Raw genomic sequence first — 13,416 nt, 5'->3', positions numbered from 1 at the left:
GGAACACAAGCTATGTATGTAATGTTTCCAAAGTGACTCATCAAAGGAAATATCAAGGAAATTTCTGTAATTGGGGAAGGGCGAAGGGAAGAGACAGAGAGGGTGTATAACTCTTATCTCCCCCTGTTTTCTGTTGTTAGCATTTGTAGTGCTCAATCTTGATGTCTTGAGTGCCAAAGTCAATTTTTGTGGCCTTTTTAAAATATACTCCAGCCAATTTTTTTCAGAGTTTTGCCAAAATTTTATAAAAAAACTGTAGCCAACAAAACACAATGTCCATTTGGTCCAAAATTATCAAAACAATTACAGAAAAATTCATAATAATTGGTAAAATGTTACACTAAAATTTTGGTGGGAAAAATTACAGCCCTCAAAGGGTTAATTTACCATCAGAAGATCAAAAAATATAGAAACCAATTAATGGGTGAATACATGATCAGGAATAATCGGTTTGCTGGACTGGCTGGGTTTTTCAGTGATTTTCAAAATTGCTCTCCGGTCACTTTTACTACATTTGTAAAGCAGTCGACCCAAGCTTTGCGGCCGGTAAAGTGACCCAGATGAAAGATGGAAGGTATAGGTTACTGTATCAGAGAGTCCATGATTTCAGTATTTTCCTACTTCCTACATCTGCACAACAGATGCCATTTCAGCACTCCCAGCTCCTATCGCTGCATAGGTACGGTATATCTGGATGTGTTCCAGGGTGTAAAGTATAGTGGTCCATGAAAGCCACACAGAAATATTTATGCACTTCAAATAATAAAGTTAGTGTCAAGGTCATAGTCTGCCATTAAACCTCCCTTTTGTGATACTTGTCAAGTATTCAGTGTAAACAGTTTTATACATAAATTGATGACTCATTTGTTCCCAGACTTTTGCTGCATGTCTGGGAATAAAAGTGCTTATTTATTTCGGTATATGATAAATATAATTTTTATTGACAAGATTGAATTTATGGTTTTTGACTCATTTTATTTGATTTCACAGTTTGCAATGATGGACCATTTTTTTGAGCAACCAGCGACAGTTCTCTGTTGTCAGCTCAGCGATGCAGTAGAGCGGATAAAAACTTTTGATAGCAAAGCTCTTGATCAATTCCGAAGGCTACAGTCATTCAGAAGGTAGGCTATAAATTGTATCCTTTAACCCTTTCACCACCATGGTTTGTCCCAAATCCATTGTTTTCTATGGTAAAGTTGGACCTGTATACAGGGAACTGGGGTGAAAGGGTTAAAACTGATCCCCTCCCTCAGTTCCTGTAAACATGTTTACAGTCACCATCGATAACAATGGGTTCTGACTAAACCATTATGGCGGAAGGGTTCAAGGGCATTGATCATGACTTGACCAAGTGAGTCCCGACAACCATTCGCAAGCTGCACCATTTAGCAACATTTCTTTTACGCCACTTAAAACGTGGCAGTGCAGAACATCACAGCCGATGTTTCCGTATACAGGTGCAATGCTAATGATAGACTAATCTGTTTGATTTGACTAATTACCAGGTATGACCGATAGCTTCACTTTGGGTGAAGATAAGTGATCGAGGCCATAGTTACAGACCAGTACACTAATAGTAAAGTGATTGTTCACAAAATAGTATCCTCTCTTCGGCTTCTTGTTGGAACGCTTGAGCGAAAATGAAACAAATGTGCAGTGTATTTCAAGAAATGTCGTAGCTTTCTTGGTCCTGATCTGTACTATTATGTCTTACTCTCCCCTCCCCTCAACCCCCCCCCCTCACTGCAGATACGTAGAAAAACAGAAACCCCAAGAACAGAAGGCACTGCTGTTGGATGATAAACACTTCAAGGTACGGTAGGCATATCATTGTGGGATTGTCATAATACCACAGTTGCTTCAAATCCGGTTTAGCATCCCATCCATCTGTGTGGTCTTTCTGGAAAAGAGGTGAAAATCAATCCTTGTGCGGTTTGAGAATTTAGAGTGTATGAGATACGAAAACGTTACACTTTACAGCCGCTCAAATCTGGGTTGTGCTTTCCTAAGTGCATAGCATGACCAGAAGTGACCTGTCTGTCAACACATGGACAACCGTCAACCACATGTGGTTCTTGGAAACTTGTAAGTCTCCTGACAGTAATCACTCGTGTGTGTTTATAGAAACCATATTGTCTTTCCTGGTTTCCAGGGAGTCTTGCAACAGATGATAGAGCAGTTGTGGTCGTACCATGCCGACTTCCATCCCATAATGCATTGCATGCATATATTAACCTTTGAACTGCCTGGTCATCCAATGGGCAAACGGATCAGGGAGTTGTATGCAATGTGTCTCCAAGGAGACATAGTACAGAGTGATAATTACCAGGAGGCCAAGAAACTGCTGAGGTAAGCAGATGACGTTTGTACAGACTTTGACAACTTGTACAATTACACATTCACTGCTTTCTTTGTGAGGTTTCTTTGCTGGATGTTGTCAGGCATCAAAGTGTAGGATTTTGCAGCACAGTCTAAGAGCGACAACACCTGTGTTTTGTTGTTTATGTGTGACATATTAAATTCAGACAAAATAAATTGTCTCTGCTTTCACTTGATTGGCATAAAACAACACCACACACCGCCTCTTCTAATGTATTCATACAAATTGATATGTTACCCAAGTTCTTGAATTATGGCCTTGAACTCAGATATGATTTCAGCTGAATATTATAGGCATACACAGTCACAATATTGGCGTCTTTCATACACTAGGGTCTCCTATTCATATTCCAAGCTCCAATAAATCATCCAGTAAACTTTCCTTTATTTTATCTATCCTTATGTGTACTCTTTCATATTTATATCAACATTTCTTTAATGAAAGCCTTGCATTAGCAATACCTCCTTCCTGAAATTGTTGTATCTCAGATTGCAGATTTATCAACCTTTCATGAAAATACTTGAATTCTGTTTCAGCCTTATGGCCCGAGATGAGTTGGTCACACTGTTGATCAAGATCACCAGCTACATAGAGGAGAAAGATTTTGAAAATGATGAATTTGATGAAATAACATTACAACTAGACACTTTTGTTGCACAGTTTAATAGTCTTGATGGTAAGTTCAGTATTTCTTTTTCTACAGAACCAACCAACATAAGTACGCAAATCCCTTGAAAGAAGTAGAATTTGATTTTGAGTGACATTGTTTTCTCTCCATTCTTGTTTGCAAACTTTGTTCCTTCACTTACCCATTCAGCACAATGGTTCAGCCCAAGCCCACTTGAGTATCACCGATGTGTGTTAACTTGAGTACAGCGAAATAGGGGTGAACACTTAGAGGAACAAATATCACACTACCTATCCTTGGGACCCTTTCACCACAAGGGTTAGGCCTGGCCTTTTTGTGCGTCCTTTTGTTTCCTCAGCAAAGCAGGACCTCTACAGTGAGAAATGGGGGTGGGTGGTGGGGTAGGGGGGAGGGGTAGAATACTAATACTCAGTGATGAAGGCAGAAGTTGTCTGTTGTACAGTATCCTGATATTGCTTTGTAGCAGAACTTAACTTGTTCAACCCCGATTCCCTGTAAACAGGTCCACACCCTTACAAAGTTACCTGCTTGTAACAAACTTTAGCAAGTTATGTTTTCAACTTTGTGACAAGTGTACAGACCATATGACTCTCCACCTTGTCACATCCGTGTTAACAAGCTTGTCAACATGCTTGACATGAAACTTACACAAGCGTGGGACAAGTTTGAATCTTACAAGCTTGTAACAATTCAAAAGGTTCAGGAAAGTGGAAGGTTGAGAATTACAAGCTTTTAACAAGGTTGTGGAACACTATGTGTGTCTGCTGGTATATTCATCTATCAAAGGTTGTATCAAGGTTGTATATTACCCATAAGCCTTTGCTTCGTTGCCAGCATTATTGCTGCCCGTTGCCATAGGCAACTATATTGAGCCCAGTTGGGGTCATCATGCCACAGGCACTCAGTGCCACATTTGCAGGATATTAACCAGATTTGACTGATTTGATAACACAGTGACTTCATTATTTATTAAAAGAACCAATATTGTATGTGTTACGAGTGTAGGTTTGGCAATCAAGAATGAGACAACAACATGCTAGAGAGTATGTGTACACAAAGTATGTCCTCAATTATGGCTGGAATATGGCTCTCATCACCAAACCTCTATTTGAACTACCCTACCCAAAATCCAAAGTACATCGTTGGACTTAAAACTTACCTCTTACATCAACAGATCATCATCTCAATTTCAATTACCCTTACCAAAATTTTAGGCCTCTCGCAAACTATTACTGCAAATTTGCCGCAAGCTTTGCAGTAAATTTGCAGCAAACTTTTTTCTGCAAATAAGCCAGCGATTCATTTTTCAGATGCAAATTAGGTTTCTTGTGAACTTGCTGCAAATATGCAGCAAACTCCCTGCTGCAATGTTGCTGCACACTCTTTGCAGCAAATTTGCGGCACAATCCTTGCAGAGCAACTTCCGCCAAATTAATTTTAATGTTTCTGAAAATTTGCCGCAAACTCCATACAGCACATTATTTTCCATGTTACTGCAAATTTGCTGCAAATTACACATGCAAAATTGCCTTCAAAAGTTGGTATAATTCCACAACAGTCAGCTCTGGATCAGTAATAGTAAGAAAACTGAATACATATTGAAAACCAAAGAAGCGACACAATTCTTTTATTGTACCACAAGTTTCAAAATTTTTATCTTCTCCAAAAATATAATAAGTTCAGCTCAGATGTGTACACACAGTTGTAAAATCACTTGTAGACATGGCCAATGAAAACCTGACAAATCTTAAGACAGACTGTGGACAGCACAAGATGTATTTTATCCAACTAAGCTCTGAAATACCAGTTTCACGAGAAACAATGGTCAGCGCAAATAGTTATTATTTAATAAAAAGACAACAGAGAAATAAAAGGTTAAATTCAAATTGTGGTACAATTTATTTTATATGCCATGTTCATTTCATGCCACATAAGTGTCTTCAAGATATTTTCTTTTGGCTTGAGAAGTTTCATTATATTTACATTACTGTCAAAGGCTGCGATTTGGCTTTCTGTTCTCTGAATTTCTTATCCCTTTTAGGCTTCAATAAGAGAACCAGCAATGCATTCTGAAAAATACAAATCGTTCAGGGAAGAGTGTAAGTCTTTTACCGTTTGACCAAACATTGTAAATTTCATGAAAGAAATCAATAATTATTTGAAAATGAGACAGAGTCAAGTTGAAAAATTGATGCAGAAAAATGCATAAATATTCACGATCGTTTAATGATTTAATGTCCGACAACGGACAACTCGCCGTATGTTGTTTACATACACGACGGCGACAATCTGCAAAAATCTCAGCACTTAGTTACTGCATGGAGGTAGTACCACCTCCATGGTTACTGTAACTGTTGTGAAACGAAAGTGAATTCAGTATGAATCAGTTCTCAACGAAAATTTATCTGTAGGTAAACATAGGAATACAAGGATTACAGAACATAATAGCGATGTACAGACGGACGGTACATTGACTTACATTTGTGAACGGCTCGCAGACGCTGGAAGATTTTCGGTTGCAGGTCTCCCGTCTCCGTGCTGTACCACGGTCCCTCCACGACGACCGTGGCTGTACATACAAATATAGTCAGCATCTTTACTGCTTTTTCGCATTCACAAAATTAGAACTCCGTCTGTCCCTGGTACTTTATACACGTTTTTCCAACACTGTGATATCATTTGGCTGGCGATTCCATAGAAAGATCACGAAATTGTCCACTAGATAACTCCCTGATCACAAGTACACAGCCGATGGTACCAAAATCTAACTTCGCGCCGATCAAGCCTGATGACGTTAACGGAAGTGATATCTATATATCATTACGCGATTGATAATGTAGTTCCGATTTTAAACGCTGGAATTGACTCTACATCTGCACCAATCCGTTATATATCATACTTAATATAGCATTTAATTTATTAGTTTAATGAAAATGGTTATTTTTACCACAGAAAGACTAAAAAGAGAGTACAAATTCTTTCAGCACGAAGAATCAATATCAATGCGCGAACTGAACTTGATGAACCGTGACCTCAGAGTGTAAACATGTCGGCTAGGCTCCTCGTCGCTGGATACACAGGACGTGTTTGACGTTGCAAGTAGCGCATTTGATTTGCGTACAGCGGCTCGGGGATGGAGTGTAATCCTAAACCTCAAATTTGTGCTCGGCAATATAATTCTAACGCTGAACACATGGACAAAAGCCTTTTACCTCAATTCATGTCATCAGAAGGCGAGATTTTGTTAGCGACATCGATGGGACACACACTGTGGATAGAGCCTAGAGGGACTGAATGTACGTACCATGGCATAGGCCTACTGATGTGATATTTAGCTAGCTTCGAGCGAGCACAGCCACTACTCTGCTTGGAGGAGTAGCGGGTCCTTGCTTATACCAAACATTGAATGCATTGACATTTACTTGTCTGTTTCTACAATGAAAAGTTCTCATCAGTCGATATTTTAAGGTACAGATTTGCAGTATACAAAAGTTCACGACGTGTTCCGTAACAGACGCACATTTCGTTCGAAACTGCTTGCATTTTGGTATCATTCGTAGAACATACAAGGTGTAACTTGCAAGACAGACAAGTCCCTGTTTTAAAATTTGTTTTCCAAAAAATTCAGTTGTCGATCCAACCATGATTTACCCAATCGGATTGTCAAAGGGTACTATTATTAATGTCACTACGGCATACTATAGATGCGCTCTTAAATGTTGCCGAGTTTGCCAGCTTAACTGAAGTATCAATTATATACCAGTTATTATTATTTTAACAGAGGATTGTCTGTTACGAAAATAAATGAATATAAAATACAAATGAAAGTCAATTTTGTGTTGCTTGCATATGACAGGTCACGAAGTGCAATGGTACACACTATACTCCCTGGTAATGAAATAGTGGGCAATCTGTCAATCATGTGTTGCTGCATATTTGCAGCAATAACCTGGCTTGACTGAAGTGCTTGTGAAGTGCTTGTGACAAACTTGAAGTTACAAACCTTGCAATTTAATTATCACAAGCATGGTACAAGATTGTAAGTTTTCACTGTGATGTCTTACAACCTTGTCAAACCTTGAAACAAGTTAAGGTCTTGCCTTTAAAACTTGTGTGAAGTTTGTCGCAAAGTTGTACAAGCATGGCACAAGATGATATCTTTGGCAAGGGCAGTCACCATTAACAACAGTGGGTTTGGGCCAAACCATGGTGGTGAAAGGGTTAAGTGTTACAGATAAATGAAAAGAAAACCAACTGGCAACCAGCCGTGCCTCTCAGATGCCCCGATGGCTTTGTTCCTTTCATATAGTGCAGTAATATAATGGTCTAACATGAGACTTCTGGGAGACAGGTTGTAGTCTTGTTCACAATTGATAGATACGTGACTGTATGTTATCATATTTTGTGCATGAATGATAATTACATGAGAGGATACGATTAAGTTTTGTCCATAATCGACAAATACGTGATATTATACAATTAGATTTTGGGCATAATTGATAATTACATGAAATTATATGATTACAATTTTTATATGTAATTGATAACTACTTGATATTATATGATAAAATTTTGTGCATAATCGATAATTCATGAGATTATATACCTAAAGGTTTCTTGAATATAGAGTCTACACCTAACATAAAAAACACATTTGATAGTTCTTCCTTGTAGTCAAGGCAACCAAGCAAAAATCAGACACAACGTTGTATCTTGCTGACAGATCTCCATGAACCAGCTGAAATCAAAGAGGAGGAAAGAAATGAGCCTAGCACAACACCCAAACCAGGCGCAACCAAGCTGTATCAGCTGCAACAACAGTTGAGAGAGTCAGCCAAGAAAAAGAAAATGCCGTCAAAATATGAAGTGTTGAGAACCAAGACGCTGGCATATCTGGAAGAAGTGTTTGGGTAAATTTACAATCCTGACTTCAAAGGACTTTCAAGCTACAATTTATCAATGGATAACACTGTAGAGCACTGGGCCTGTGCTGTGTTGTAGTACAATTCAACACAATCCTAGGGGGTATGTCTGTATTGATAATCACAAAGGGCACCCTTAGACAAGTGTTGTTTGCTACCACAAGGTAGATGGCCCAGTAATGTGCAGGTGTTGCAGAAAGTACAGGGACGATTCAGAATTTACTTCCAGGGGGAGGGTGGAGGATTTTCTATTTTCTCGGTGATTTTTTCCATGGCCCCCCCTAGTAAATTATAGAAAAAATCTATGGCCCCCCCTCATCTTTCCTGTTTTTTTCCATGGCCCCCCCCCTAATATATACATGCATGCTTATACGGTACATTATAGACATATCTAGTCTAACAAGTTGCAGGAACTGTAGGGCCTAGTGGACATTAATCGATGATATAACAAATCATTTCAGGGTTATGTGACTATAAAAAGAATGATTTGCAGGGACTGCAAGTGGCACACTTTTGGAAAGGTAGCAATAAACATATCTGGTTGTAAATTTCTAAAGAAAGTTAATTACTAAATATGAATACTTTTTTCGTTATGTCTCACTGATACATATGATGCACACAAAGACAAGCAAAGATGTCAGTTAGAAATGGTGAACAGAAAATCAGGGAGCAGATAATTGGCAAAGTGATATATATCTTGAAGTTTAATGGTACATCATTTGCAGATATCCAGATATTTCTGGAAAGTGAGATGTACATGTACATGCACACGTTCAGCATACATTTTCATTTGATGATGCTGAATATTTGCAGACTCACGGTGAAAGTTTTAAACATTAGGAATTAAAATTGGTGAAAGCCAACTTGTTTTTAATTTTCTCTTTTTTTTCTAATTTGGTTATCATAAAACCAAGTAGCTGCCACTGAAAGCAACAATGCTGAGGAATATTTTAGAACATTTCTTGGACAAAACACCTTATCCAAAACATGAATTCACATTTTATTCTGCTCATTCCATTCACAATCCAATGTTCATATTAAAATGCAGACAACCCTGTGCAAGTCAAAATTCACATTTTGTCAGCAGTATTTTTCAAAATTGACAGAGCATGCATATTTCAAATTTTTTTAACAAACTTTAATTTTAAAATAGTCATGATGCGCATGTTTTCAGATGACACGAAACAATAAATGTTAATTTGTTTTTTTGCCTTTTCTGCCAGCCGCCACTGAGAAATCTTTGATTATACATATCAGAATGAATGGGACACAAAGTATTAGCATCAATACACAATGTGTAAGCCTATCCACATTTCTCCTAGCCTCATACACACTGAGATCACTTCTTGGACTACAGCAAATTTCTTGTGTACACAATATTTCAACAATCCGACACCATAGCATTGGCGCAGTGCCACATGATCTTCTGGATGCACATACAGGATTTTGGAAAATCACCCTTTTGTAAATTTTTCACCATATATTTTTGACAGTAATACATAATATTTTTATTTTCAACATTAAAAAACTATTCGCTGAAAAGCACCTTGAAGATGAGACGGCCATAAATTTATTTTCAAAAAGTTTATAGTAGATGTAAGCACTGTAAAAAGTTATGTAGAACATTTAAAAAATTTAGAAAGGGTAAAATTGATGAGAATGAAACATAGAAAAAAGGAGCAGAAAAGAAGAGTAGCAGTAGCAGTAGTTTACTCAAAGGATGAAGTGGGTGTATATTTGGGGTAAAAAACCTCAATTTTTGTATTAATGATAAAAATTTATAGTCAAAATCTAGACAGTATTTTCTGAAATGTAATATTTCACTTGAAAGGAGAGTATTCATGTAGAAAAAACAACTATTTTATTTGGCATTATCCATCCTCATTTTAAAATTGTAGGGTTTAAAGACTGACACTCTAATAATTGATTAAAATCATGATCAGCAAAATTAAAATGACTCTTATTAAAATGCCTCTTATTAAAAATGTAAGAGCTTTATTGCCAAACAAAACCAATTGATAGTTGTTGTGTTATATAGCATTTAAAAAACATAATGTGAAATTTCAGAAAATTTGACCCAGCCGGAGTGGAGTTAAATTCTTTGGAAATTTTGAAATTGGGAGGCAAAAGAAGCCAAGAAATCGGGTGATTTGCATACATTTGCATAAATTAACACTTCTTTATCATGCAACTTTCAACTGCTTTACAAGCTACAAGGTAGACCCAACCTTAAAAAGACATTTGCTGTAATTTTTAGCATTTGTTCAATGTTCATCTCTGTGTATCAGCATTTGTTTGTTATTCTATCACTACATAGAACACCCAATGCTGTATTTAGCAACATACCAGTGTGAACATAAATGACCATTGTTATTGTTGATAAATGAATTCTAGTCTGGACTTGATCTGAGATCTCTTTTCAACAAAAACAACCCTGACTGTTCACTGTATGGTTTGTATTGACATGCTAAATACTGGACATTTCATAACGCTTCAGGGAGGAGAACAAGATACTGCTATAGATGCATAAAACAAACCACTGTGAATATTACCGAATTTGGCAGCTAAAGGAGTTTAACTAAACATGTTGAGTTTATCTGTCACCCAGGTAGCGTCTATGGTTCTCTTTTGTAGAGATCAGAAATTCTGGGCAAATATTGAATTGATGTTTTTTTTCCTTGGCCCCCCCTAAAAGATTGTGGTATTTTTGTCTGGCCCCCCCTAAATTTTCTTGGGAAAAATGGGTGGCCCCCCTGAAAATCCTCCACCCCCCCCTGGAAGTAAATTCTGAATCGTCCCTAACAATGCACAATTTGGTGAACTTGTGATTTTACAGCAGAGCGCACAAAGCACTTTACAGCTTTACATGTAGGTCACAGCTTTATATTTCTGATCCAAGAATTTTATATGCCTCGAAAGTGAGAGACTCAAGCTTTTGCTTAAACTTTCCTCAGTGAAACTTTCAACTGTTCTCTTACCAAATCAATAGTAAATAACTGGAGGTTACCGTGCAAAGTTTTGTACCAGAGAAACAAATTACCTAATATTTACCGATATTTGAAATTCAAACTGGCTGCCGTCCATGTGTTAAGTCTATGGGAAAAATATGAAATTGTTTATTTTTGAAAAAAACTGGGATGGTGAAAGTATTTTTTATTCCAAAAGCTCTAAAATGAGCCCATACATGTGGTAGATCACAATAAAAATCATAAAAATTTGAGTCTAAATATCTGTCCCTGAGGCGCATTCTAGCTTTACATGATCATATTTTCACAACTCTTCCACACATGTGAAAGAGATGAGTGATAGGTTTTGTTGCATTGATGCAAGTGCTTTCATAGTTGTTGTCATAGGGCAAAAAATGTTAAGATGCTACGCAATTTCCTTTTTCATTTTATATCAGAAGATTTTCAAAGACATTTTTAGCTTTGGAAATCATAAGAATATTGTTATGGTAATGGTAGATTGAAAAGATGGCTTATGTGGTTCTCCATAGAGAGCATGTCATCTGTTCTTGTGACTTCAAGGTAGCTACGTTGAAGCTCATCGTGTAAAGAAGTGTTTTAATAGTGAAATAGCCAGTATGTCACACATTAGCTCACAGTCAACGTGCATATAAACAAAGTATATCAATATTGGCCAGTAGTTTACTTGAAAAGCAAGGTACATTGCCGTTTTTTCTTGGTGTTTCAGAAAGTACCTGAGGAGTCCCAGTGCGTTACCGATGTATGAGGTTTTCTATTATGAGTCAGTGTCTACTGTAAGACGGCATCTCAATGCATCTCCCAGAGCTGCCATACAGACAGCATTGACAAATCCTCACTACTATCTACAGGTTTGTCTACATGTTGTCTAATAATGTGTGAACATGCATGTATGTTTGTGATTATGATGCTGGGGGCCCATTTTTGCTGGGCATGATTTTTGACAAGTCTAATCTCTGAATGTAATAATACAGTGTTGTGCTTGTGTTTGATGTGAATTTTGGATTTCTTTATTTACTATCCTATCATATCCAACAGGCTAAAGCCACATCACAGGGTGAGCTAACCCATCACTTACTACCCTATGAAGCAAGTATAAGTAACGTGCCTCGTTCAAGGGCTCAACACCATGCCCGAGTCTCAAGCACACCATTCCTCTGATATATAAGTCTACTAACCACGCCATACCCAGCCCTCAAACTCACCATCCTCAGATTGTGAACTAGTACCTTAAGCCAAAGCACGTTGATACTGTACATGTACATTTAATGTCTGAGATTGTCCTGTTGCCACTGGCAGACTTTCCTGAGTGTGGAGTTACAAAGAGTATCATTCTATCAATAACAGTGTGTGTATTGCCTAACAAGTAGTGTATCGCAGTGTGTTGTACAAGCATCACATGATTTCTTCAACATAGAGCAATTGAGACATAAATACTTGCACAATTCTATTTCTAGTCAAGGTAAACCCACTCATATATTCAGTGACAAGTTCTTTTTAAAGTAGTGATTTTTATGCTTTTTCTATCAACATTCTTTTTAGTGCGACTGCTGTGAGGCTGAGCCTGTCGGTATACCAGTGACTTCACCTGATGTCTGTATTGCATATAAACTACACTTGGAATGTGGTAGACTCATCAATCTCTATGACTGGCTTCAGGTGAGAATGTCCACTGATGTACAAAGATCTGGTTTCATTTTACCTTGATTGTCTCTGTGTGTTTCTGTCCATTCATCTTGAGGAATATTAATACCAGTATTTAATCTGAATGGCTGACGTCCTGTTTTTTATTCAATTGATTCAAACAATGTCAAAGCAAATGAATTCTGGACAAATGGCAGGTAGCTATACTCTACCTGTCATTTAGTTAGGGTACCATGAATCGATTGGCAAAGTGTGCCCTCAGTGGTTGCTTTGAGATATGTTGTATGAATTCGGTGGGTGGACTTGATTTGGACGACCGGTGTAGACCAGTGCACCCGAGCCAACTAAGTTCGTACTCGATTGGGTCAGGGATTCTGCGTGCGCATCTATTCGGGGATCCCCGAATAGCCCGATCATTTTGGTCGGGGCAGACGAATACAATTTGGCGGCCACTTGATGCGAGAATCCACCGGATGACCCCGACCATGTGACGGAAAGAAACGGTCATACTCCGGTCAGATGAACCGGGGCGTCCCAATCAAGTCCACCCACTGACTTCTATGACCTGCAGAGTTTCCAAAGTGTGCCCTCAGTTGGAGCTGTGAGATATGTTGAATGGCATTCACTGACTACTATGACCTCAGTGTTTCCTTCATGTTACTTGCAGGCATTCATCACAGTGGTTGGTGAAGATGATGAAGATGAAGATGTGAAAAAAGACAAATCCCAGCAAAGTCCTGACCAAGTCCTACAGTATCCTTTACAAACATCTAGTGCACAGATGTCCATATGAAATAGAGGAGTATTAATATATTGAAGTGTTCGAGTTCACAG

The 13,416-nt window shown here is 38.0% G+C and overlaps 1 protein-coding gene and 1 long non-coding RNA gene across 2 annotated transcripts in view; one reads left to right on the top strand and one right to left on the bottom strand.

Annotated features, from left to right (window-relative positions):
• The window catches only part of LOC139142465 (origin recognition complex subunit 3-like), a 39,732-nt gene that overhangs the window by 24,826 nt on the left and 1,490 nt on the right, over positions 1-13,416 (top strand). Inside the window, exons 10-17 of the mRNA XM_070712404.1 lie at positions 991-1,124; positions 1,753-1,816; positions 2,156-2,352; positions 2,920-3,059; positions 7,756-7,942; positions 11,648-11,789; positions 12,481-12,597; positions 13,250-13,335. Of these exons, the coding sequence (XP_070568505.1) occupies positions 991-1,124; positions 1,753-1,816; positions 2,156-2,352; positions 2,920-3,059; positions 7,756-7,942; positions 11,648-11,789; positions 12,481-12,597; positions 13,250-13,335 (1,067 nt within the window). The remainder of the gene's footprint in view (positions 1-990; positions 1,125-1,752; positions 1,817-2,155; positions 2,353-2,919; positions 3,060-7,755; positions 7,943-11,647; positions 11,790-12,480; positions 12,598-13,249; positions 13,336-13,416) is intronic.
• On the bottom strand, positions 4,908-5,634 carry LOC139142467 (uncharacterized). Its single transcript, XR_011554401.1, has 2 exons — positions 5,512-5,634; positions 4,908-5,101 (listed from the first exon to the last, which is right to left on the bottom strand). It is a non-coding gene; the product is annotated as an uncharacterized lncRNA (long non-coding RNA).

Source organism: Ptychodera flava, chromosome 10 (assembly GCF_041260155.1).
Source record: "Ptychodera flava strain L36383 chromosome 10, AS_Pfla_20210202, whole genome shotgun sequence".
Taxonomy (NCBI): Eukaryota; Metazoa; Hemichordata; class Enteropneusta; family Ptychoderidae; genus Ptychodera; species Ptychodera flava.
This window is presented reverse-complemented; position numbering and strand designations above follow the sequence as displayed.